The sequence below is a fragment of the Crocuta crocuta genome, unplaced genomic scaffold (genome assembly GCF_008692635.1).
Source record: "Crocuta crocuta isolate KB4526 unplaced genomic scaffold, BGI_CrCroc_1.0 scaffold119, whole genome shotgun sequence".
Classification (NCBI taxonomy): domain Eukaryota; kingdom Metazoa; phylum Chordata; class Mammalia; order Carnivora; family Hyaenidae; genus Crocuta; species Crocuta crocuta.
The window spans coordinates 2,070,826-2,098,143 of record NW_027551562.1 but is presented as its reverse complement, the minus strand read 5'-3'; the positions used below and the strand labels follow the sequence as shown (position 1 = coordinate 2,098,143).

At 39.1% G+C, this 27,318-nt stretch overlaps 1 protein-coding gene across 1 annotated transcript in view; it reads right to left on the bottom strand.

The window, feature by feature from the left end:
- Positions 1–27,318, bottom strand: part of EFR3A (EFR3 homolog A) — a 62,980-nt gene that overhangs the window by 32,956 nt on the left and 2,706 nt on the right. Inside the window, exons 2-10 of the mRNA XM_077750033.1 lie at positions 24,469–24,596; positions 23,090–23,240; positions 20,109–20,230; positions 15,597–15,746; positions 14,898–15,035; positions 10,990–11,068; positions 7,613–7,748; positions 5,741–5,908; positions 830–944 (exon numbers count right to left, since the gene is read on the bottom strand). Coding sequence (XP_077606159.1) covers positions 830–944; positions 5,741–5,908; positions 7,613–7,748; positions 10,990–11,068; positions 14,898–15,035; positions 15,597–15,746; positions 20,109–20,230; positions 23,090–23,240; positions 24,469–24,575 — 1,166 coding nt within the window. The 5' untranslated portion in view covers positions 24,576–24,596. The remainder of the gene's footprint in view (positions 1–829; positions 945–5,740; positions 5,909–7,612; positions 7,749–10,989; positions 11,069–14,897; positions 15,036–15,596; positions 15,747–20,108; positions 20,231–23,089; positions 23,241–24,468; positions 24,597–27,318) is intronic.

Genomic DNA, 27,318 nt, shown 5'->3' with positions numbered 1-27,318 from the left:
TAAAGTCATGGCTCATTTTATACTAAAGTCAATTTCATATAAATTAAAGAGTTATATGTAAAAACGAACACAAAAATTCAAACAAAAAAACTAACACAGACCAATGAATGTAATGAAGTAAAATTCCATAATTCAATCACATGAGCACACAATGAAATAACCCTAATTAAAAGACACTTACAAATTGGAGAATATATTTATCATGAATATAACTGACAAACATAATAACTATTTAACATATATCAATAAAGAGGAATGAACAGATGACTCAAAAAAGGAGCTAACAAATGGAAAGATTATATAATTAATGGTCAACTAGAAATCAAATTGAGACCATCATTTCTTTATTAAATTAAAAACACACAAAAATATTTACAAACTAAAGCTTTAGCATGTTGCTCAATCAAATCAAACTATAAAATGAGGAAACCAAAACATTTGATCTTAAAAATCACTTTCAGTTCTAAGATTCTAGGAATAAGCCAACATTATGGTGAAAGTGACATTCATCTTTAAAATTTTAACAGGAAATTTGAAGCGTTACCCTACATTATGTAGGTATGTAGACAATGTCCAAGCTAAATAAACCTGCAACCTAGTCGATAAAAAGACATAGAAAATTTGAGAATGTATGATATATTGAAAACTGATCCTAAAATCATGCAATGTTGTGCTTAGCAATCTAGTGCCATAAAAACAATATTTTCCATAGGATTCTTATTACTAATGATTAAAAAAAAAAAACATTTTATTACATTAAGATGAAATTTAACCCAAGATAAAATTAAAATTTATAGACTGAGAACACAGGAAAACTACATATGCATACCCTAGTTGACTGATATCCAAAGTGTGGGTAGATGTTCCAAAAACAGGTACTTTCCCCATAATGAACATCATGATTTCTGACCTCTGATAATCTGGTAGATTACTGCCAAAAAATCCTATGAAAATATTAAGATAAAGTTAAATTTTACAAATTGAAAAGGCTATTTTTCCATAATACAAAACTATAATACATTTTTAACCAAAGCTTTCAATATGTGGTAAAATGTCATTAAGTTACATATAACTCTAAAGGTATTCTGTTTTGTTGTTTTTTTTAATGTTTTTATTTTTGAGAGAGAGAAAGAGAAACAGAGAGAGAGGACGCAGTACAGGGTCAGAGAGATGGGGAGACACTGAGCTGTCAGCACAGAGCCTGACGTGCAGGCTCAAACTCCGAACCACAAATCATGACCTGAGCCAAAGTCAGATGCTTAACTGACTGAGCCACCCAGGCACCCCTAACTCTAAAGGTATTCTAATTTACTTTGTCCAAAACCATTTAATCACGTATAAGATGTGCATAGCAGACTAATACTTAGGTAAAATAGTAAATGTCTAAAAGTCTTTTGCATATAGTTTACAGTAACAAGCCATCATTGATTTGAGTTGGACCTTTAGACAAAAGAAAGAAATAAAACCCCTTTGGTAGTATTTCTGATGAAATTCTTGTTTATATATTGTACGCCTAACTTCTTTTTCTGGTAAGGAAGTCAGTAATTGGGCAAAGTTTGATAATTTTGGTGAAGTCGTCAAAAATTTGGTCACTACTTTGGCTTCCTAGGATTGCTGAGATGTTGTAGAATGCCATTACAACAAGCCAGGTTTACATTTTAACCCAGTGAGTTAATTCAATATATGTAACTCAACTAATGCAAAAAAATAGTAATAACTTATTTACTTGTCATTTTTCTCATGTCCTCTTAGGTTTTGTGGATATTTTAAATTTATCTGGTNGCGGGGGGGGAGGGGCACAGAGAGGGGCACTTGTGGGGATGAGCACTGGGTGTTATATGGAAACCAACTTGACAATAAATTATTTGTAAAAAAGAAAATTAAAAAAAAGATTCTCCTTTCAAAAAATAAAATAAATTTATCTGGTGCAGCTTTTATGGTTTACCTCCTAGTCTAGAAGGCTTAAGCCGATTATTACTTACTCAAACTTCAGAACAAGTATCAAATCATGCTAGTTTTGTTCAAGCCTTAAATACAATATAATCATTACAAAAACCTTCTCATTTTAAACATTTATTTAAGAATAAATCAGTTTTTCAATCAACTCTTCAGTTCTATTACTGGAATTAATAAACTATGCCAACTCAAATTGTTCTATTTATCATCTGTTTGGATCTGGGGATAAAGTCATGTCCCATTATCATATACTTAAGCAATCAAAAATCTCCCTATCTCAACACTGCTCAATCCATATAAAGTATATTAATATAATGCTTCAGGAGCACATATTTGTGGAGTATTTGGATCCTCACACAATCTTTTGAGCATAGGTACTATTATTAACCTTTATCGCCTCTCACGGAAATGAGGAAATGAAAGGTTAACCCCTCAAACAAAACAAAAACTATACACCTAACATTAAGGCCTGAGGTGAGGGCTATTCATTTCCAAAGTCTATGTTATTATTACACTCTCCTTCCTCCCTGTAAGGTCTTTTACCTTTTCAAGAGCCCAATTAGATATGTTCCTAATCACTGTATAAAACCAGACACTGCTTTTCTGTTCCAAGCAAGCCAATCATTACCACAAGGGCACGAGGTCTCCAACATAATCATCTGTGAGGCCAGTCCTGAAAGAACTCATTCTCTGTACCCACTGTTTGTATTTGAACAGAGCAGGAGCGCTGAGAAGCCCCCCGGAGGAACAAGACAGGGAGCTGGGGTCTTGATTACCTTAAAAAAAGGATCTGACCAAAAGCCTCCCATTTTCAAGTGCCAAAGGCACAGCAGCCCTGCTCCCTAGTCCAACAGCATGAGCCACACGACCCGGTAAGTACCAGAGTCCTGAGAACGTCTAAAAGAAAATACTGAGGAAATCAGAAGTGCGATTAAATACAAATCTTACTCTCTGTGCTACACTGCATTTCTTTTCTCTCATGTTTTAATTTTCACGTTATTCTGAATGTGTATTATCACAGAAATATTGCTTGTGTCTGTTGTATATTAATTTTATAACAGAATACTTGAAAATAATAAATATTTTAGCGTGAAATACAACACTGAATTAATCAGAAGTCATAAACAATTTAAATTAATTCTGTGAAAACAAGAATTGATTTATTATTTTAAAATATCACAAAAAAATCCGGGGTGCCTGGGTGGCTGAGTCAGTTAAGCATCCAACTTTGGCTCAGGTCACAATCTTATGGGTCCTGAGTACGAGCCCCATGCTGGGCTCTGTGTTGACAGCCTGGAGCCTGGAGCTTTCTTCAGATTCTGTGTCTCCCTCTCTCTTTCTGCCCCTCCCCTGCTTGCATTCTGCGCCTCTCTCTCTCAAAAATAAACATTAAAAAAAAAATAGATCATAAAAATCCATAAATAATTAAAGTAAATTTAAGAGTCATCCTAAAAGCTAGGTTTACCGCACACTGATCAAACTGCTTTAAGCAACACCTAGAATGTCTCTGCTATATTGAGATGCCATGGTAATACCAGCCTCCATTATATTTGGTCTTTTCACTCACTCCCCAAAGTCCTAAGCACCTACTATGTGTCAGTGTGCTGACTAGGACACACACGGGCCCTTGCCTTCATGAGGACAATACCCGTGTACATGATACAACTGCAGCTAGGTGAAACAGAGATACCTCAGCAAACAGATAAAGCTCTAGTACAGGGCCTGCTGGGTACACACGCTCAACAGTTAGGTGCTGAATACAGGCGCACAATGCATACATGCATACTCATAAAACCTTAGAAATAAAGTAAAACAAGAAAGTTTGTATTAAACATTCCAGAGGACTATCATTAAGTATAAGTAGCCTAAAGAAAATTGTCCAGATAAATATGACTCTATTTTTAGCAGAAACCATTAGTAACCATTAGAAATTAGGTGCTAAGCCCCAGAAGCAAAACTCAATTTTGAAATTACAGTAGCAATCATGCCGTTTCATTAAAACATGATCTGGAAATTCTAAAGATATTAGAAAGGGAAGGTTAAAGTAGAATAGTAGGAGTTTGTTTACTTTACTTTGTATTTAAAGTCAGAACATTTTATTTCTCCCCAAAAAATTCCCATGGCTTTTTAAAAAATTAATTATTTATGGGAGAGTACAAGTGGGGGAGGGGCAGAGAAAGGGGGACAGAGGATCCAAAGCAGGCTCTGTCCTGACAGCAGTGAGCCTGATGTGGGGCTTGAACTCACAAACTGTGAGATCATGAGGAGCCGAAGTCGGATGCTCAACTGACTAAGCCACCCAGGTGCAAAAACTTTTTTTTTAAAGTTAGTTCTTTATCTTTTAACCCTTTGTACTTTAACCATGTTTAACAACAACAACAACAAAAAACACAGGAAATTAAAGCCCAAGGTGCCAGTCAGTACCAGATCTTGGTTTCTAATACCATTCCCCACTACAAGAAACCACAGCCCTTTGAGAAATGACTGATTCCATGGCTGGGGCAAGAAATATAAAATGAGCCATAAACAGCTGAAACCAGTAAGGCTGTGCTCAAAAGAAATGGGACATTACAAAGACTTGGAAAGAGGGAGTCCCCACTGGCCAAATCTGGGACAATTTCAGCACTGGGATATAATAATACAGAATGAATTACACAGCATGAAAACAGGAGTCTATAAGCTCATACCAACCAAGATACAAACGCCTGCATTTCTACACACACACACACACACACACACACACACACACACGAGAAAGACCACTCCCACAGAACCCAGAGTGCCACCCAACGAAACCATCTATTTGCAACATGACTACCAGTAAAGGCTGGTTCATGCAGGGATTATGAATGGCTACTGAATTCAGGGACAGGTTTGGGTGAATATCAGAGTATCTGAATGATCTAAAAGTTCATCCTCAGAGACTTCTTATTATTTGCAAGGATAAAAACTGAAACCATACATCAGAGAAACAGAACACTTTGAGTGATCAAAATTAACATCAGCAATTAACAGCAAAAGCATACTGTAAGACTCTGTTCTGTCTGTAATACTCACAGAAGATCTATCTCTATGGAGTATCCAGCCAGGAATGCACGGACTGAACGTAACCATGAGCCACCACTGAAGAAACCCNAAAGGGGGTAGTATGCACTTAAAAACTCACGTATCATAACTGAAACATTCCAGGCTAAAGGAACTAAAGAAATATTACAACTAAATGCAATTTATGATCCTAGGCTAAATCCTAGACCTAAGGAAAAACATGCTCTAAAGACCATTAGGTCAAATGACAAAACTGAAATACGGAAGTCTGATTAAGCTACTGTGCCAATGTTAAATTTATTGATGTTTACTCAGGTTATGTAAGAAAATATGTTATTCTTTGGAAAAATACTCTGCGGTAAAAGGCCATATTGTATATGCACTTAACATCTAGTGGTTTAGGGAAAAAATAAGGATGTACGTATCTGCCTCTCTCTACATGTATATATTTATATATGCATATATATACACACATATATGCACACATGGAGAAATGCAGGGAGGGAGGGAGAGTAAATGATAAATAGCTGAAAATATTAACAGATGAATCTGAGCAAAGAGTATACAGTGCTCTTTGTCCTATTCTTATAATGTTTGCTTCTTTTCTGAATATAAAGTCTTAAAAGTCTAAGCTCCCATTCACTTACCTTTGCCTAATGTAGTGTAAGAGACCACTTTGAGTGAGAGCTCTTTTAATCACGGTATTACAGAATAGTTTTGAGAAGTGAAACGGACTCACCTATCGTTTGGATGATAGCATTCTGCACAATCTTCTCATCACTGTCTTTGGCACTGGTGTTTAAGTTGGCACTGCCTACAGGTCCCCCCTGTAAATCATTTGCTTCAAATTCAACACTGAGACGCAGGTGCTTCAGTAGGGTGTTAAAGACTTCCAGCACCGTGGGTCCTGGAAACGAACACTAACGTGAGCTTTTCTAGTATTAGGTACTCAAAGCCAATTCTCCTGGTTCTCAGGGATTTTTGGATATTTCCAGAGTAGTGAAAAAGTAAACGAGAAACACCTAAGTAAGAAAGCTTCCCAGTTATTCCAGCAAACATTTACTGGGCATCTCTGAGCAACGCACCATCTGAACCTCTGAAACAAACCCCACAGAATGCGTATGTGCGCATCAACATTACCAAAAACTTTCCATCTATATAATCTTGTCCACTCAAAGTAATGTATACTAGGACAATATTTACCTTGACTGTTGGGTCACAACCCACGAAATTATGATACTATGGCCCACTGTAGTGTTGGCAATTTATTTTGCAACTTTTGAGGCTCGAGATGGAATAATTTGCCTCCATTATTAGACAGAAACCTGCTGGTTCATCAGATTCAAGTAAATGAAATTTGCTCTCTGCTTTTAGTTCTATAAATACTCTGTACATGTTTGCCACTGCATCTATCACGCTACAGGTTAATCAGTCTTTTTGTTTTTTTTTTTTTTATGTCCACCTCCAACTCTTAATTATAATGTTCTCTAGGACACAGGGAGCCATGTTCAAATACTTCTTTGAATGTACAGAGTCTAGCACATAGTATCTCATACATAACAGACATCAGTGTGATAAATCAAAATGTTATCTGCTTCATTTAATATTTCCAATTAAGTAATTTTCCAGTGAAACAACTGCTTCCATCTCTGAGAGAAATTATAACACGAGCAATAAAAAGCCCATATCCAAAATGTCCACTCCCTATCCAACACTGAATGAGCATGAGAGTAGCTCATATGAGCTATTTTGTGCAGCTAATATATTTCCACTTTGATTGCGAAGCAAAGAAACCACAACCAGATTCTCATTCTAACTTCAGTAAGTCTACTGTGGACTCTTCCATTCTTCCAATGACATGACCTGTCCCTTCTGCTTGTTACCTGACTGTAGTCAGTCAGTTAATTGAATCCTGTTTACATTCCCGTTCCTGTGCCGTCCTCCAAGGTCAAGTTCTTTACCTCATCCCTACAATGATGACAACCACCTGTTATTTCTGAAGTGTCTGACATTTTGCAGCCTGATAAATTATCTATCCTATAGCCTGCCTTTGGTAAAGATGACAGTAACTCTCTTAAGAGTATCAATCAATTGTATAATTATGTCCACAACCCAGCCACAACTTTAAAGCAACTTCTCTGACTTCCTCCACGCCACCACACATTCTAGCCAAATATTTTGCTCTTACCAACCCATTTTCCATCCCTGGTTTGCACCCTGGTTTTCTTATGGTTAAGTAAACAAATTCTGCCTTGAATTACAGCATTAGGGATAGTTGTCTAACTCCAAGTAAACAGTAAGTTTCTTATATCTATATCTTCCCAAATGTGTAGAATATAATTGGTATTCAAATATCTGTATTAGAAAAAAGGAAGGGAAGGAGAGCTGATATGTAGGAAAATGCTTGCACGCACACTAAAGGAGTCTGAGAATCATCATGTGACCCCAAAATTTCAAGAGAAATTATAGCATATTTAAAAACATTAAAAAAACCTGCACACCGAAAGTATTTTGAAGAGTTTCCCATGCACTGCTATAGCTACTGAACACAACTCTGGAGCAGAGCAGTGCACTGATGTCCGGTTCGAGTGCTCCGCCTGCACGCACTCACCTATGGAGCCTTTAGCGGCGATGGCAACAGCCTCTAGTAGAACCTGAATGATACCTGCTCGCACCCGTGGAGAATCTTTCTTACGAGCATCAAGGTGTCCTAGAATTTCCTGAATTACGTGGTGAGAATACTGAGCCTAAAAGAAGCAAAACCGTATACAAAAATGTATGAGCCATTATATGCACACTGGCAGAATTCTCAAGAATGAAAAACCATGTGACACTTAAACGTCCAATTGCAAGAGACTGGTGCTCGTGTTACAGAACAATATGGAGCCCTTAAAAACCATGCTTTTTCAGAATACGGATATCGGAAAATATTTATAATACCTTGGATGAAAAAAGCAAGTTGCAAAATACTATGATTAATAAAATTTAATCTGTTTCTTTAAAAAATATATAGGACCAGGGGCACCTGGGTGGCTCAGTCGGTTAAGTGTCCGACTTCGGCTCAGGTCATGATTTTATGGTCTGTGGGTTCAGGCCCCACATCGGGGTCTGTGCTGACAGCTCAGAGCCTGGAGCCTGCTTCAGATTCTGTGTGTGTCTCTCTCTCTGCCCCTCCCCTGCTCTTACTCTCTAACTCAAAAATAAATAAACATAAAAAAACTTTTTAAAATATATAGGACTAGAATTATATACACCTGAATATAAACAGTGGCCAAGCCTCATGATTAGTTTTTATTCTCTTCATCCTTTTCTGTACTTTCAAAGAATATTTATACACTCTTATAATTTGATAACAGGATATATACAGTATTAAAAGTAAACAAGATTGACATTTATAGCACTTTTCTCTTATCCAAACTAGATAAATATTATTTCTCCTTATGGATATCTAACAATGCTAAACAGTCAAAACTTCTATCTCATCAAAAGGCAGTATCAAAATGAAAATGTTATCAATGTATGCCTGATTAAATTTAAATCAAGGCAATATCAGAAGCTTTGCAATTTATAATTTACAAAGGCAATTTTATCATAAATTTGATTGATCACAATGAATGCTGAGACTTAAATCTAAAAGAGAATGTATAGAAAGTGTTTACAGTAAATACTCTTTCTTTTTTTTTTTTAAACAGAGTAGTAAAGCTGTGTTTTTTAAAATTAATAACTATACCCAGGAATCATAAATGGGTCTACCACCAAGTTGTAAAAAACAAAAACAAACAAAACGGACTATGGTTCTCAATCTCCCGGTCTGTGCTGCCCCACCACTCTGTCTTCAGACTAGTCACCTTTCCCTCCTTTGGCATGGGTGGTTTTATACTAACAAGCAGTGTCCAACACATTATGACTGCTCTGCTCGAAAGTGAATAAAAAAAAAAATTCCTCTTCATCTCTATCAACACAACCAATTCGTCTCCCAAGTATTTCTGGCATTTCTGTCACAACACATCTACTTTTATAACAACCCGAGGTAAACATTTTCATCTTTACTTTTTGCTATGTTAAAACAGAGGAACGCCAGACAGACACACACATATGCAAAACATGAAAGTGAACTTCTCACACAGGAAGCTGTATGCTTCTGATGCACAAAGCTCACTCAAATAAGAGTCTGTTTTATAAACAGGATGGCAATTTGATTTGTCCAAACCAGCACACTTCAGCGAGTGAGTATTAATAATTACATAAAGCAGGGCTATTCTAAGCAAAGCAGAGCACCTGCTCACCACGGCTTGAGAAAACCACCGTGGATAGCGAGTGCAAATGGCAATGATGTTGATTACACTTTGCGTTACAAGTTTCTGATGCTGGTTTACGGAGCTATCGTGTACCTAGCGTAAAACTCACCTCACGGTGAATTTTAAAACAATATTAAAGGATGAGGAGCTTTAAGAAGCAACAGGATAGAGTGGTTAAGTATGGAAGTCCTGGAGTCAGATTTGCCCAAATTCAAATTCAGGCTCCATCACTTTATACCTTAATAGCTTATAACGTAAAATAGAACTACTTTGAGGTGCCTATGTCCGGTGGCCGGGATGGCCTAGTAAGCATCCGACTCTTGATTTTGGCTCAGGTCATGACCTCACAGTTTGTGAGATTCAGCCTCTGACGGGCTGTGGACTACGCACGGACAGCGCGTAGCCTGCTTGGGATTCTCCCTCTCTCTGCCATTCCCCTGCGCTCTCTCAAATAAACAAATTTAAAAAAAAATAAAAATAACAAAATGTTACAAGAAAGTTCTCATAAAATGGAAAAAACTTCTAACTGTGGGGTGATGGATCTTGAGTAAACTACTATGGTAATCATTTTACAATATATATGTATATGATTATCATCATGCTGTACACCTTCAACCTACACAATGTCCTATGTCCATTACAACCCAATAAAACTAGAAAAATAAATTTTTAAAATTATCCTACCCCATCCAAACCAACTTTATAATAACTACCATTTACTGAAAACTCACATTATGGAATGCTAACTTTAACTTAATGGTTGATTTAGATCAAAACTTGTGGAAGAGAATAGCCAGAATTTTAATCCTGACCTCACTTTCTACCTGTTCTCATCACTGAGGTATCTGACCTCTCTAAAGATTAGTTTTCTGATCTGCAAAGGGGCGATGATAACAATACCTACTATATAAAGTGAGGATTAAATGAAAGCATACAGATTATCAGTACAGTCAAAGTCACAGTCCAAAGTCCAGTCAGTGCTTCATAAATGGTACTCCTATTCCAAAATATAGATGAATTATTCGGTGCATGCATTTAAGTTTTTCTTTGCTTGTTTCAGAAATGAGAAACCTAGACCTCAGAGGGACTGAATACTTTGCCCACGTTCATACAACCAGTAAAGAGCACATTTAGGATGCAAATCCTAGTATGACCTATAATAAAAGCTATGCTGCTTCTTACTACCTTATCTCCTTTGAATTAAAGATGACTTTTTAGGGCATTAAAAAAAAAGTAGATTGTGTTAAAAAAAAAAAAAAAAGACTTAAAATCCCCACTTGAATTAAGAGCCACCCAGATCTGTTCAGGTTTCAGGAAGAACAAGTTGTGTCTCTCTGCAGTAGATAAGAGTGTCTCATCATCAGGTTCTAGAATGGCTAGAGGAGTTGAGACTTGTACTATTCTCAGTATAAACTCAATAAATGCTGGTGGTTATTACCGGCTATATGCTGCTGTAATAAATTTTAATTCCAATACCAGTTTATCAGTGAAATACAAATACACAATATATTCAAACATATGCACAATAGACATCATCACAAAATATTTTACTTTTTATTAAATATCTTTTCATCTTGGCAAATAATAAGTGTTAAATTAAAATGAGACAAAAACTAAATTAAAAACATGTTTATCAATACAAAACCAAAATTACCTGTATAAATATGATAAATATTCAACCACCTCTTACCTGAATGGAATACATTATAATTTTAAAGCAGTGAGCTGCAAATTCATTGGGATCCCACAGTTTGTGATGGTCTAAATGCCTGTAATTAAAGAAAACTAGTTTAAGTTTCTTTTCTGATTCTGCTTTCTTCCTCTAGAACCTGACAACATGCAAAGCTTATGAAAAGAATATTGTCTAAAAGAAAGTTCAAGTCTCCATTTTCAGAACTAGGATACATTTTCCCCAACTGCCTGATCCTTTCATAAAACGACAACAATAAAAGGCTAGAATACACAGGACTCCGAAATACCTAGAGGAGCTGGCAAGATGGAAAAGTCCCTGTTCAAACCCCACAGAAGGCAGGAATCTGGAGAGGTGAGCTACCGGGGGGCCAGCAGCTGTCCTAGAATGATCTCTGGGGGCCAACAGCTAGTGGCGTAGAGGGTTATATACACAGGACACTGGAGAGCAAGCTGAAGGCCCACTCAGGAAAGGAGGCTATTAGATCAGAAATCCTTACCCCTAAATGACGACACCCTCAGTGAATCAGGGGGAACTTTCTAGCATATAAAACTGTCAAGAAACTTGCATTTATTGGTCTTGGCTCGGATGAGAATCACAGAACTCTCTCCAAAGAGTTCAGCCATACACGCAGTACTCAGGCTTTCCCTGTGGTTTGCCAGAATTCACAATATCCATGTGGCCCAGAAAACTGAACGATGTATTCAAAGTGATGCCTGGAAAACACAGTGCCTGCGCCTTCAGCAGAAGCGAAATAAAGCCCTCACGGAAGATACACCATGTATCCAGGCTTCATAGAAGTCCCACAAATAAAAGTTACGCTGAATGTGAGCTCAAACTTAGGTTTCACAGATGGCAAGGTTAAGAGTCACTATAAATGAGAGGCAGGGTCTCATCTTTCAGGGCTGGAGGTATCACTGGAATTAATGGATTCAAAATTTAAAATCAGTTCATTTTTTGATTTAAAGAGAGTTAAAAAAAAAAAGTGTTAAAAATTTGGCAAGTGAATTAGTCTACCAAAGATGACAGGCAGATTGGAAAAATAACCAAATACAATGTTCACGTATAAAAGATATGCCAAACTGGAAACTAAACACCAGTTTAAACAGCAAATTAGGCAGGAAGAGAGAATTCGTGAGTGAAATGTGGAGAAGTACTCTAGAATGCAGCACAGAGGAGCAAAGGAATGAACGATGGGTTAGAGAGCTTAAGAACCAGGAAGTAAAAAGGGAGACCTAACACGACTTCAGCTGGGGATTCAGAAGAGCAAAGATGGAATGAGAGCGACTCCCATCTGAGGAGCCAATGGCTGAGAAAACCACCACCCAAAGACCAAACCCCTACTCCTCAGGTGTAGGGATCCCATCAAGGTAACGAGATGGTTAACAAGGGTCCAAGGGGAACAGGAGCTCACGTAGAGGGGAAACTAGATTCACAGGTAACTCACCGACGGCAACGACGGAAGCCGAAAAGAGTAGAATAGAATCCTCAAAGTACTGATCTATTAATAAAGCTTAGAATTGTACACGAAGCACAACTTTCAATGTGGATAAAATAAAGACATGAGATCAAGCAATTTCTGGAGGACTCATTTCAGGAAGAAGGAAAATAAATGATTCCAGAATAAAGAACAGAAAGGCAAAAAGGGAAGGTGAACAACGGGACAGAACCACACAGAGGTGACAATACACTGAGACCCTGACTGAATAACATAATTCCTAAGAAAAGAACAAAGAAAGCTGCAGGTTTCAAGTATCCTCCTAGGATAAGTCGTTTAACACTGAAGAGAGGCTGCAAAATTCCCTGAAGTTAAAATGTACAAAGTTGTTCCACAAAGTTCAAAATCCAGTTTGCTAAAGAGGGAGAAAACTGAACTTTTTTTTTTTTTCTTTTTTTTAACCTCTTCAAGCATGATACCAATTACTTCTGGTTCTTCCACCTCCTTGTCAAGAATTTTATTACAGTAACTTCCTGACATACCGGCCTGGCTCAAACCCACCCTGCATGGCTCATCTGACTGGCCTTCCCAGAAGGCAATTCTGGCCATTTCACACCCTTGGTCACCAATTCCCTACAGATTAAATATACTCTCTCTCTTAAAATACATAAATTTTAAAAAGGCGGGGGTGGGCGGTGCAAGGTAGCACCTGGGTGGCTCAGTCAGTTAAGCATCTGACTCTTGATTCTGGCTTAGGTCATGATCCCAGGGCTGTAGATCAATCAAGCCCAAAGTAGGACGCAGTGCCAGGCATGGAACCTGCTTAAGATTCTCTCCCTTTCTAGGGGCACCTGGGCAGCTCATCGGTTAAACATCTGACTTCGGCTCAGGTCATGATCTCACGGTTTGTGGGTTCAAGCCCCATGTCAGGCTCTGTGCTTACAGTTCAGAGCCTGGAGCCTGCTTCAGATTCTGTGTCTCCTTCCCTCTCTCTGCCCCTACCCAGCATGTGCTCTCTTTCAAAAATTATAAACATTTAAAAAATTTTAAAAAAAGATTCTCTTTCCCTCTCCCCTGTGCACACACATGTGCACATAAGTGCACACTCTCTCTCTCTCTCTCTCTCAAAATAAACTTAAAAAAAAAAAGGTTTGAAGATGAGGACAGTTTTATTTATGCATATATTCCCCAAAATACAGGGTAACTTACTTACAGAGGCATTTACTATTTAATTAGCTAATTAACTAAATAGCTTATAATTAACATTTAATTAACAATTTAATTAACACATGATCAGGATTTAAGTCCATTACCACTAAGTCCACTACTGCATAATAAAAAATATAGCCCACTTCAGGTTACCCAACTCAAGTACAGTTAATTTAGTAGTAGCTTCTTTCTTCTACAATCACTCTTACATTTTTGAGGCCTTAGATTACTCCCACTTAATAAGAGTATTAACATAAAAACAAATTCTGATTATTAAATCAGCATGTCTGAATACTGAACAATAAATCTGCCTTTAGTCATATTTGACATAATTTTGATTATTTCCTCAGCAGCATTTCCATATGCCCAGAGTCATTAAACAGAAGATTTCAAGTTTTCTTTTTCAGGCAGTGGGAGGGGGGAATCCCAGATTCCTTTGGAAACCTAATGATTCTGACTTTTAATAGAATTTTGTACTTTATAGACCCGTATTAACTAAAGCTCAACTTTAACCTAAATATTTGCCTTTAATAAAGAATTCCATATGTTATAGTAATCTATATAATGTTTAATAATGTAGTCTAATTACTAGCCAAATAATTCTAGAAAGACATTATTAGTTGGGAAGGGAAAAGGATGAGGCAAATGATTAACAAAAGACTGGCAAAAACAGCCAAACCTTACATAGACTATCATACAGCAGATCTAGCATCTGATGACTGCTCCAAGGCTTAGGAGGTAATATTTGGGTGGAGAAACTCCAAGTTCACACCCGTATTTTCCCTGGGGGGAGAATCTAAGTACCAAAGAGATATTTAATCCTCCTGCTCTTACCAGTCAAGAGCAGGAATTTAGAGAAGTGAAAGTGCCCTAATGCAATGCAGCCAAGTGCAGGGGAGGGTGGGGGGGTTAGTGAGGCAAGAAACCTAAGCCAGGGACCAGGGAGAAATGAAGTTTCTAAAAAGAAGTACAACACACTTGGACACTGCTTGATATTTTACTCTGCGTATGCATCTCAAGGTCTGGGAGTAAAAATCCACAATAAATGATGCATAGGACACTGAGCACGTGACTGGATTTCGTTTCTCAGGGGAGAGGCTGGTGGGTGAAAGGTGCTCAGGCCCATACCCCACCCACTGAGCTACACTTCCCACCAGGGACACACTCCACACCGCCAGCAAGCCTGTCCTCTGCTTCGGGAAATTAGCACACAATCAACACGGCACAGTGACAAACAAGCAGGACGAGGCCAGCTCCTTACGCAAAGACTGGTCTAACAGCATTATTCATGTTCCCGAAAGTGGCTCGCCCCAGCAGCTCCCTGAAGCAGTTCTCAGCCAGCGCGGCAGGGTTCTCTTCCTTGTCAGCGGCGGAGGGAGAAGGAGGAGGGCCGATGCGGCTGGAGGGAAAAAACAGAAATGAAGAAAACCGTGTGCAAGGATTCCGACACGAGTTCTCACAGCTAACAGCCCTGAGTCCTCAGCAGTGTACAAATGTTTTCTGTTAATCCCAAAATATCTTAGAAGAAAGAAACACAGACTAGCCTCCTGTTTAAAAAAGTGAACAGCGATTATTATTACCATTATTATTCTGCTTAGATCCAAGCGCCTCAGAAAGAGCACCTGGCTCTCCTCAGAATCACGCAACATGCACGCTCGGCTAGAATTTCTCCTCACGCTTGCACTTCTCAGTATGCATTCAAATAGCAACTTGGATGCTCAATAATAAACAGCAGGTGCGAACTTATTCTAAAAGAAACAGAACCTTCAGTGGATGAGTAATAATCTGTGGCCTACTAGGCCCGATGTGATCACTAAAGATGAATAGTTTTTCAAAAGAGCACGTATTTAAACCCACTCCCGCTTAACACTAAAAATAACTTTATCGAGCAAGCAACTTTCTCACACGAGCACATATACAAAAGGAAGACACCCTCAACCCTACAGTCTTCATTAAATACCTGTCAGCTTCTTCTATCTTCTGCATGTTAAACAACAGGGAAGGAACAATTTTATCCATGTGCTGCGGTTCCCAAATTGTAGCCCGAAGCTCATCATTCACGGTTTTGCGAACCACTCCTTGAATACCCCGGATTCCAGCAATTCGGATTCTATAAAAAAGAAAGAAAATGAGTCATGAAAAAAAGTTACTTTTAATATTTTTAAAGTGTATTTATTTATTTTGAGAGAGAGAGAAAGCGTGCGCGCACGGGGAAGGGGCAGAGAGAGAGGGAGAGAGTGAGACTGCATGCATGGGGAGGCTCCAACTCACAAACGGGGAGATCGTGACCTGAGCCAAAATCAAGAGTCAGACGCTTAACTGACTGAATCACACAAGCACTCCCCCCAAAAAGTTATTTAAACAAGCCTGCTCTGCCTTTCTAGTTAAAAGAACTGATACCATGTAAATGCTGTTATCTCAATAAAATGAAAATAATACAATAAATCTAAGAAATTAAAATCTCAAAAACCTAAGATAGAGGTGTGGCAGTTCCAAAAAAGATTTATTTTTTTTATTTTTTAATTTATTAATGTAATTTCTATCCCCGATGCAGGGCTCAAACTCACAACCCTAAGATCGAGTGTCACATGCTCTACTGACTGGGCCAGCCAGGCACCCCAAGATTTACTTTGAATACTATCTTTTTAAAATACGCATTTAAAGTTTGAAGGGACTATAAAATATACTAACAACAAGTCTATGTATTATTTTTCAATAAAAAAGAATACAAGCGAAAAGCATTAGGGTTTCCTAAGGGGACCATAATAACCAAAACTACTGAGTAGAACTAGATTCTCTCCTTTTTTGCCTAGAAGCCTCAGAAGCGGAGCGAAAACAGGATTTGTCTCTTCCTGAACACCCTTCAGTGCTTCTTCAGACCTGTTCAGGGCTTCCCCCAGGGCCTCTCACTTCCTGCAGTCCAGGGAGATAAGGGAACTAAGCCAGTTCCCCTAAGGGTTTTGGGACAAATGAGACCTATCAAAATTCATGCACAAACAGCTCAGCCATTTGTAAACATACACAGACATATATACATCTGGTCCACGGTGACTGAAGATGTACCCACAGAGTGCGAGATGGCTGCCTTCCCCTCTCCTGCCCTCCCCTCCCCCCAACCCTCAACTTCCTCAAGCTTTCTCACTCTTCTTTAAAAAAAAATCTACAGGGGGCGCCTGAGTGGTTCAGTAGGTTGAGCACCTGACTCTTGATTTGGGCTCAGGTCATGATCTCACCATTTGTGAGTCTGAGCCCCACATCCTGCTGGGATCCTCTCTCCCTCTCTCTCCACCCCTCTCCCACTCCCACTCGGTCTCAAAATAAAAAAATAAATGTAAAAAAAAAAAAGCCTGTAAGTTCAAGGAAGAGAAGAAAAATGACTAGAAAACAGCATAGGAAAGAAACCTCACAAACAGTGCTAACCTGGTCACCCAGCTACACTCAAAACAACTTCCTTCTGGCCCAATTTGACTGTCAGTTACTTCCTTTTTTGCGACTCCTGGAAATATTCACCAACAGAGGTTTACTCAGCTTAGCCAGCGTGGTCTTCTAAAAACTGTAGGTTTTAAAGAATGAAAGATAGGGGGAAGGGGTGGTAGTGCTTTACAAAGCCATGGGGACCTAACACAGGCATTTAGGAATGGCAGATGGAGCAGAGGGTGCTGAACAGGTGAGAGAGTGAGCACGAGACATAAAGACATAAATTTTGCCTATTTCAAAGCTGTACCTACACATGCCACTTTCTACACCAAAGTCTGGAGAGATTCCCGTACAGCTCCGACAAGCGGGCAAGCCCAGCATCAGTACCACGGTGTCGGCTCTGTGTGCCTGCCGCTACCCCTCGGCTGCTGGGAAGAGCAAGCCCGGGGGGACAGGGCACACGAACAGACAAGATGCCAAAAGGAGGGTGGCTGATGCTGATGATCCCGCAGTCCCCTAGATGGTGATGCCCTTATTCAGAGGAGGTGGGAACCAGCTATAGCTTCTACAGATACACAGCTGGCATCCAATCGGATCTAGATCTGGCCTAATATATTCTAGCCATGACCTTAAAGGAATTTTACAGTTGCCCTAGAGGGAGTAATAGAACCTGTCCTGTCTAGGGCACAGGAACGCTAGAAGGATCTAAATGAGTTAATTCACATACAGTGTTTAGACAATAAAACGTTAAGTAAATTGGCGCACAGCAGTTACTCAGTAAATGTTAGCTGCCCCTACTACCATTAATCATTTTGATGACGACGACGATGATGATGATGATGATGATGATGATGATGACCACCATAACTGAGGGTTGCTCAGGAAATGAGAGCTTACAATTATGATGTACGACTTTACAGGTGGGAGCCATTTCCGCAAAGCAAATATTTTAAGAAAATCCTAACAGTTTTCAGCCTCGTGTTCCTCATATTCTAGCCCCCTGACTTCTATTTGATGCAGTTTTGCTAAAAATAAATGGAAGTATAAGTAACTAAGTTAGAAGCTAAACAGGAATATTAATATGCCTTAAAAAAAAAACCCAAAAGGACTTATATTGGCAACAAAAAAAAAGAGAGAAAGAGAGAGAAAGAAAAGGAAAAGAAAAATATCAAACTCTCTAAGTACCTTAGAAGCACTTTCATTTACTCATTTGTTTCAGGGACTCAAACGAAATGTCACTGTGGAATTTCAAATATCATGTAATTCTGGAAAGACCCAGAATTAGAAAAAAGTACTGCAAGGCTTTTCACTTATATTTACAAAACTTCATGTTTCCTTTTGTAAATATTAAAGAAAAACGTTACGTGAAAATATGTTCAAAAGACAAAATCTTTCACTAGGGGGCAGTAAATACCTAAAAATAAGACACCATAATAAATTTCTGAACTTCTTAAATATATCCTTTCATAAATGTTACGGATATCACAGACACGGTTCACCTGTACTGGTTTATATGTAAAACTCACTTCAACCAAAATTTGAGAAACGTCCGTGTATAGCTTATACCAAACCAAAAAAATTCTGCATTTTGCAAATTTATTTTACTTTAAAAAAGAATTGTCAAAATCTTGAAAAAAAACTGTCCTTTTCTTTCACTACTCTTTATACCTTTTTGCCCCGTTAACAAGTTAATGTCAGCCTCTGAGAACAGGGACAAACTATATAAAACATTTTTAAAACGTCCTTTAGGTAGAAAAAAAGATTTTAATAACTGTTGGAAGAAAGAGGAAATTAATGAGACAGTTTCAGTTATCTCTACCTTTCTAAGGCTTTATACTCATAATAAAGGTATAGCAGAGAATCTAAACCGCCAGTACTAAACTGAGGGAAAATTATACATATGGCGTGTCAGACAGTACGTATGTATCTGAAAACTATTGAATCACCTCAACTTTCTTTCTCCAAGTTAAAATAGCTTTTGACATTTGTTCTGGTTTGTGTAAACCAACACTACAGCTAGCACACTAAAAGCCAGTTAGTTATATTTTTGCACATTCTTGCATTTTAAAAGTAGAAATTACAAACGTCCTAAATCTTGACTGTAAAGTGCCGATAATAACTGTCGGAATTTAGGTTACTTTGTATTAGTGTAGTATGGTAAAGCTCAAACTACTTTATATATTTACCAAGGTCATTTTGATTGTAATTATTAACTTAAAGCCTCTCATTTCCACATAAATATCAATCTATAGACTGTGTTTGTACAGGAGTATTTGATTCCAGACTACTGGAAGTATCTAGAAGAAATGTTTAAAAATACCTGAATCAGTTGTTATGATAACTTCAGACTGACAATGATTTGGTAATAGACATTCATTCTTTCATTCAGTTTCCTTATGTATTCACTCAGCAAGTACTTATTGAGAGCCTATATGTGCTCGGCACTATTCAAAGTACTAGTGATAGAAAAGTCCTCAAAGAAAGGGCTCTGTCCTCCTGGAATTCATACTCCATGGAGGAACAAGCAGCAGAGATAAGAAGAAGATAAAAGAGGAACTGGGGATGGGATGGGATGGCTGATATTGAATCAATAAAAGGCAAGCGGGGAAGACTCCCCTGAGAAGGTGACACATGAGCAGAAAGCTGAACAAAGGGGTAAACAGCCCCGGGGGTATCTGGGCCATCATTCTAGACAGAGACCACTTAGTCCAAAGGCCTTGAAGAACTGTGCCTGATGCATTCAGGGACAGCAAACAGACTGTGTGGTTGGATTAGACCAAAAGGAACAAGAAATAACGGGATGACAGACCCTGACACGGGGCAGGGGGAGTGGAAAGGGCACGCCAGGTGATAGGAGAGACTGCGAAGTTTATTCTAAGTTGAGAAACCACCCTCAGTCTAGCTACTCAGGCGGTCCTTCAAACAGCCAGAGAAAGTCATACTTTAGGAATAAAGCAAACATTTTCCCATCTCCTTTGGTAATCATTATGTAATATACAAACAGAGCGCTCATCAATAAACCACTCTGCATGTCCCAGAGTAAAGCAATACATACTCTGTTCGTATTTCTGGATCACTGTGACAGGAATGACACATGGCACTGAAGCGAGATACAAAAAAGTCATAACGTCTGTGATAGGATGGTGTGTCTTCTTCAATATTTGCAAATTTGACAAACTAAAAAACAAAACAATATAAACACGTTATCACCTTTTTGAAGGTATGGAACACATTACTTTCATCCATTATTCGTTACATTAACAAGAACTAGCCAAATAATCAGCAAATAAATATATAAAATATCATAAATGCCACGTACATACAAAAGGAATTTTTATGACTTTATTATTTATTTTGAAGGAGAAAGAGAGAGCAGGATGGGCAGGAAGGGAGGAAGAGAGACAGAACACCAAAGAGGCTCTGCACGGATGGCACAAAGCCAGGTGCAGGGCTCATTCTCTCAGACTGCGAGATCATGACCTGAGCCGAAATCAAGAGCTAGATGCCTAACCGATCACCCAGGATCCCTTACTCCGGCCCAGGTCATAATCTTGCAGTTTGTGAGTTTGAGCCCCACGTTGAGATCTGTGCTGACAGCTCAGAGCCTGAAGCCTCCTTCAGACTGTGTCCCCTTCACTTTCTGCCCCTCCCCCATTCATGCGCTGTCTCTCTCTCTCTCTCTCTCTCTCGAAAATAAACATTAAAAAAATAAAAAACAAAAACAAAAAATTAAATTAAATTAAAATTATAATTGAAAGTTCCTTTTGGGATTTCTGGGTGGCTCAGCCAGTTAAGTCTCCAACTCTTGGTTTCGATTCAGGTCATGACCTCACCATTCGTGGGTTCAGGCCTCGTGCTGGGTTCCGCACTCACAGCACAGAGCCTGCTTGGGATTCTGTCTCTCCCCATCTCTGCCCCTCCCCTGCTCATGTTCTCTCTCTCTCTCAAATATAAACTTAAAAAAAAAAAAAAAGGATTTTTAATAAACTTTAGAAAATCAAGAAGATAGCATTATAAATACTATATTTAACTCTTTAATCCAGTTTCTTTTGAGTGAGGGAGCCTACTGTGAAAGAAGGAAAGGTCTTCCTCTGAAGCTCTTCTACATTTCCTAGATACAGACAGTGCTTCAATGATAACCTCAGTTGGGCCCAAACCCGCAGAAACTTTTACTCCTTAATCATAGGCAGCAAATCTTCCTTGACAGTTGTGACACAACACAGGAATGAGTAATACTTATACCAACAAGATGAGTCAAGAAAAGGGACATAAACTGATAGAAATGTACACTCAACAGAGAAGAAAAATACTGAGATGGTAAAATGTATTCTATCTCCCTTCAAGATATATTAAAAAAAAAGAAGTATCTATATATTTGGAAAGTTTTAAATATCCTACATGTGTCACAGACCTGGCCCTAAGCTTCCTTATTATGTACTTTGCTCATTAACTTTCCGTTCACCAGTGATGCACTACTTCTGGGTACTGGACCACGTGAAGCTACAGGGTGACTTTACTTACGGAGTTACATATATCAACACCTGCTGGGATACAGACTGATGGCTGGAAAGGCTGCCACCGAAAGAATTACTTAACGAGATTTACCAACACTTTCCTAAAAACTAAGGACAGAATAGATGTGAAAAAATGAAATGATGATACCAAGGCATTTTAAGTTAATTCTGCCAGAGCTAAGTCACTGGTCTTAAATGATAATTTTATGAGTCATATGATCTAGGAAAGGGCCCCAAATACTACTCCCTGTTGCAGTTAAATGGACGTTCATCACCTACTCTGTGCCAGGCACCATGCTGGGTGGCTCACACGAGTTCCTGCTCAATCGTGCGAACAGCCCTGTGAGGAGGGGACCTTTCTCCCCATCTTACAGGTGGCAACACTGAGACTCAAGAGGTGAAACCATTTGTCTACAGTGATAGTAAGTAGCGAAACGGGCACTGGCGTGCAGGGGTCAGACTCCAATTTTCAAGATTCTCATACTACACACTGGCCACGTGATATTTCAGAAAACATTAAACCAAGTATTTGTATTTTTCATAAAAATAAACCTTAAGTTCTATCAGGAAATGTTAAAAAAATCTAAGTGGAAAAAGAAACACACAAAGTCTATCTATAACATGTTCCCCACTTTCTAATTTATATTTAAAAAAGAAAAAGATTGAAGGATTACTTCTGGAAACTGGAATTACAAATGTCATGTTTACTCTTCCGTATTTTCTCGGTTTTCCACATTTGCTACAAGAAGCATATTACTTTTAAGTAAATCAGAACATTTTTAAATGACCTTTAAAAAGTTGAATGTTCTGGAAAATGTTTAGAAGGAGAAACTTTATTTATTCTCTCTTCATTTCCTGAAAGTCACAAGTAGGAGTACAGATCCTGGACCATTGACAGAAGCAGCTCCTGCTGCCACTGAGCATACGTAACTTGGAACTTTATGGCCGATAGATTTTCCGATGCTCTTTATGATTGGGTAGGAGCACAGATTTCATAAAGAGCAACCAAAAAAGATAGAGACGGTGTTATTCTCTTTTTTTTTTTTTTAAGATTTTATTTTTAAAAAATCTCTATACTCCACGTGGGCTCCAACACACAACCTCGAGATGAGGAGTCACAAACTCCCCCAACGGAACCAGCCAGGAGCCCCCAGAGACAGTGTTCTAATCTGCACCTGTGCTGTCCGTCCAAGCGCCCCGCCCACAGTACACGTGTCTCTACCAGGTAACAACATTCTAAGAGTCGGGGCACCAGGAGGGGGCTCAGTCGGTTGAAAGTTCAACTATAGCTCAGGTCATTAACACACAGTTCATGGGTTCAAGCCCCATGTCAGGCTCTGTGCTGCCAGCCCAGAGCCTGGAGCTGCTTCTGATTCTGTGTCTCCCTCTCTCTCTGCCCCTCCCCCGCTCATGCTCTGTCTCTCAAAAAGAAATAAAATGTTAAAAAAAATTTAAAAACATTCTAAGAGATCAATTCTCAATATGCTTATTAATCTGAAAGTTAAGAGAAGGTTTTACTCACAGAATTTGTTCCAAGCACTTGAAGCTTCGGCTCCCCTGATTCTAGCAGCTTGGCTACCATATGAAGAAAGCTTTCGACAAACGGCTTGATGCTCTGAGAATGGCAGGCCATAAGCAGCTGGTCTAGCGCTTCCATGGCAATTAAAACATACCTAAGTATAAGAGAAAAATAATGTCAAAGCACTTCTAGCTCTCCAAATTCTCGTAGATGCTTTCTATTGGAATAATTAAATGTCAATGCACAGAAGAGAGAAAGGTAAATTTAGTAGTTTCTAAGTGAAAACTTACTGCTCACACTAATGATCGCACTGATGATCTGAGATTATACAATAACCCTCATGCTGAGGTATATAAAGCGATGCCATTTTCTCCTCCTCTCCAAACTCTTCTAGAGCTCCAACATTAGCTTTGTAAATATTTTTCTTTGTAAACATGGACATCTACTATTTTCCAGACTTCTAACCATATATCTTTGTCTCTAACCCAAAACTGTTCCTATAAGCAATGTGTCCAAAATTTCCAATATAACCTACTTATATCTGTAAATGTAAGTATATAAAAACATAACCAGCAACAACAGGATACCATCAATAAACAGCTCATAAATTTAACCTTATAATTCATCAGATTTTAAAGCTCATACTAAAAATTGACTTTAGATACCTTTGCTTCAAAAACTACAGAACTTTTTGTACCAAGACTCACTGCAGTGTTCTAGGTGGTTAACAATTCTGAAGTAGAGAAAACCAGCATCACTTGAAGAATGGAGTACTCTAGGAAACTAGGATCAGAAAATGAATATGCAAAGGTATTTATAATCCAAATTATCCAAGCTACTACTGTTGAAGCACAGAGACTAGATTAAGATCGTAGATCTATATAGGTAGGAATATAGTCAGCATGGTTCCAAATCAGCATGCTTACATTCTCTGGACCTTTAATATCTAAGCCTAATGTAGTTCTCTTTTAGTATCTCTTTTATTATTCCACTGATGGGTAAAAATCAGTCGTTTAACAAAATCTTTCTGTTTGCTTCAAATTTAGAGACTGATTTCCAAATTACAATATTGTGCTAATATATTAAGAGAGTCAAATTCTACTATTTCCATTAGAGAAATACTGAAATATCAAAAATTAATGGATGCTTAAGGTAAAGGGGACTCCATTAACTTACATGATTCTGTTCTTAAAACATGACCATCAGGAAGGTAATAAAAGCTGCAAGCATCTATATGTTATTACATATTTCCCTTTAAAATGTTACGAAGTTTTATCCCCCACAGAGCATCTATGCATGACCAGATGACAAAACAATTTATAGACTGATTTAGTCGAGGAGGAATTTTCAGATACAGTATTAGCAACAATTAGTTTTCTCACCCAGAGCGATGTCTGACAACATCCCTGCTCAACCTTTCTGCTAAATAAGAACCAATTCGATCCAATTTCTCTGGAGCAGATACTGCATAAAATGTCAATTTCTCCATGTCCGCTTTAACGAGGCCATCCTAAAAGTAAGAAGAACGAGATAAGTAGGCTATCTACGTTTTCATAAATACTTTATTTCTAAGCATTGCTTGCCTCACAGGCCCCCTTCTGGATTTGTGATTAAATCCATCCTTTATGCTGAACCTTTCTGGTGATACCCTCCTTTTATGGCAAACAGTCACTGTTCTAGATACAGAATTTTCAGAAAGTTAAACAAATGCTCCATTTAGGCAGAATATTTAAATATACCTTCATAGGTGATGAATTACTGCAAAAACATCTTCCTAAATAGAGACTGCTCAACTAACCACAATATGTAGGGAATGAGATGTATTTTAAAATGTGAAAAGATTTCAAACAAGTTTGTTTCAATTTTAAAATTGTAGGGGTGCCTGGGTGGCTCAGTCAGTTAAGCATCCAACTTTGACTCAGTTTATGATCTCATAGTTTTTGAGTTCGAGCCCCGCATCGGGCTGTGTGCTGACAGCTCAGACACGAGCCTGCTTCGGATTCTGAGTCTTCCTCGCAATCTGTCCCTTACTCACTTTCACTCTGCCTCTCTCTCTCTCAATAATAAATATATATTTAAATGTTAAAAAAAATTTTACACTTACGTTAAGCCAATTTTACTCCTTTACATATACAACAGTGAACATGTTGTTAAAATGATTCAAAGTGGCTGATACCATTATAAACCTTAATTAATAAATGAGACTATATTAAGAACTGCACGTTTCTCTGCTTAGCCAACATATTAAAACAAGAGGCTCCTCGTGTGGGATCAGCAAACTTGTGTTAGTCTCTGCCCTCTAAAAGGAGACCCAAGCCACAGGTCTGACAGTTCTCCCTACGCTTAGACAACAAATCAATGATCAGCCTAAAGTTTTTGGAAGAAACTAAGTGTTGCTTAGGATTATCAGAGGAGGTAGAAAGGAAGACAGAAAAATTATGTTAGGGGAGCCTGGCTGGCTCAGTCTGTCTGGCTCTGTCGGAAGAGCATGTGACTCTTGATCTTGGAGTAGTGAGTTCATGAGCCACATGGGGTATGGAGATTACTTAAAAAAAAAAAAAAAAAAAAAAAAGAATTATTGGTGCGCCTGGGTGGCTCAGTCGGTTAAGCATCCGACTTAAGCTCAGGTCATGATCTCACTGTTCGTGGGTTCGAGCCCCGCGTCGGGCTCTGTGCTGACTGCCAGCTCAGAGCCTGGAGCCTGTTTCAGATTCTGTGACTCCCTCTCTCTCTGCCCCTCCCCTGCTCACGCTGTCTCTCTCTCTCTCAGAAATAAAACCATAAAAAATAAATAAATAAAAATATGTTAAATGGGGAAACTACAACCAAAAATTTTGTAACTTGCGTTTTCACCTGGCCCCTCCATGTCTCTGGCTACTCTGCCGTGCCCCTGCTCCACCGCCGGTGGAGTCAGCCCCTCATACCTGTTTTTCCTCAACCCTGCTCCTTTTGCCACCTCTCCTCCCTCTCTGACATCAAATGAGCTCTTCTCCTCTCCCTCAGGGAAGATGGAAGCCATCAGGCTAGGATTTCCTGGCACCCCCACCCCCCGTTTTCCCAGTGTCCTCTAGACCAGGGGTCCTCAACCAGGAAGACCTCCCCCCGCAGGGCACTGTGTGGAGACATTTTGGGTCGTCACAGCTGGGTGCTGTACCAGCATCTCTGGTAGAGGCCCCGGGTGCTAATAAACACCCCGCAAGGCACAGAACAGCCCAACAGCAAAGAATTAACTAGCCCAGAAGGCCATCAGAGCCTGCATGAAGAGAGCCTGCCCCGCGCAGAACAAAGACCCCTATTTTCAAAGGACTCATCTTAGAGAAACGTCTGCCTCACATGGCCCGGGATCTGACTCCATCAGTTAGCCTCTTTCCTGTTTTTTTTGTTGTGGTGGTGGTGGTGGTGGTGGTTAAAAAAAAATTTTTAATGGTTATTTATTTGAGAGAGAGAAAGAGAGTGAGCGAGCGCTCACTAGTGGGGGAAGGGCAGGGAGAAAGGGAGCCACAGAATCCCAAGCAGGCTCTGTGCTATCAGCGCAAAGCAGGATGTGGGGCCTGAATTCACCAACTGTGAGATCGTGACCTGAGCCAAAGTCAAACACTCAACCGACTGAGCCAGCAAGGTAACCCCCTGGTTTTCTGACCTCTCCCTCTGCACTGGTTCCTCCGCATCATCAGTTAAATAGGACTGCCTCTCATACATGGTTTTTTTTTAATCCCTCACTAATTTTACTGAGGAATAACTTATACACAGTTAACTACACCCAAGGGGCGCCTGGGTAGCTCAGTCAGTTAAGTGGGGACTCCTGGTTTTGGCTCAGGTCATGATCTCATGTTTGAGGGATCAAGTCCCCCATCAGGCTCTGCATGAGATTCTCTCTCCCTCTCTCTGTCCCTCCTCGGCGCACACTCTCTCTCGCTCTTTCATTCTCTCTCTCACAAAATAAATAAAAATAAACATTAAATTTTTTAAAAATAAAATAAAGAATTGGAGCACCTGGGTGGCTCAGTCGGTTAAGCATCTGACTTCGGCTCAGATCATGATCTTGCGGTCCATGAGTTCAAGCCCCTCATCAGGCTCGGTGCTGATGGCTTAGAGCCTGGAGCCTGCTTTGGATTCTGTGTCCCCCTCTTGCTCTGCCCTTCCCCAGCTTGTGCTCTGTCTCTCTCTCAGAAATAAAAACATTAAAAAAAATTAAATAAACTACACCCAATATGATTTGAACTACGACAGTC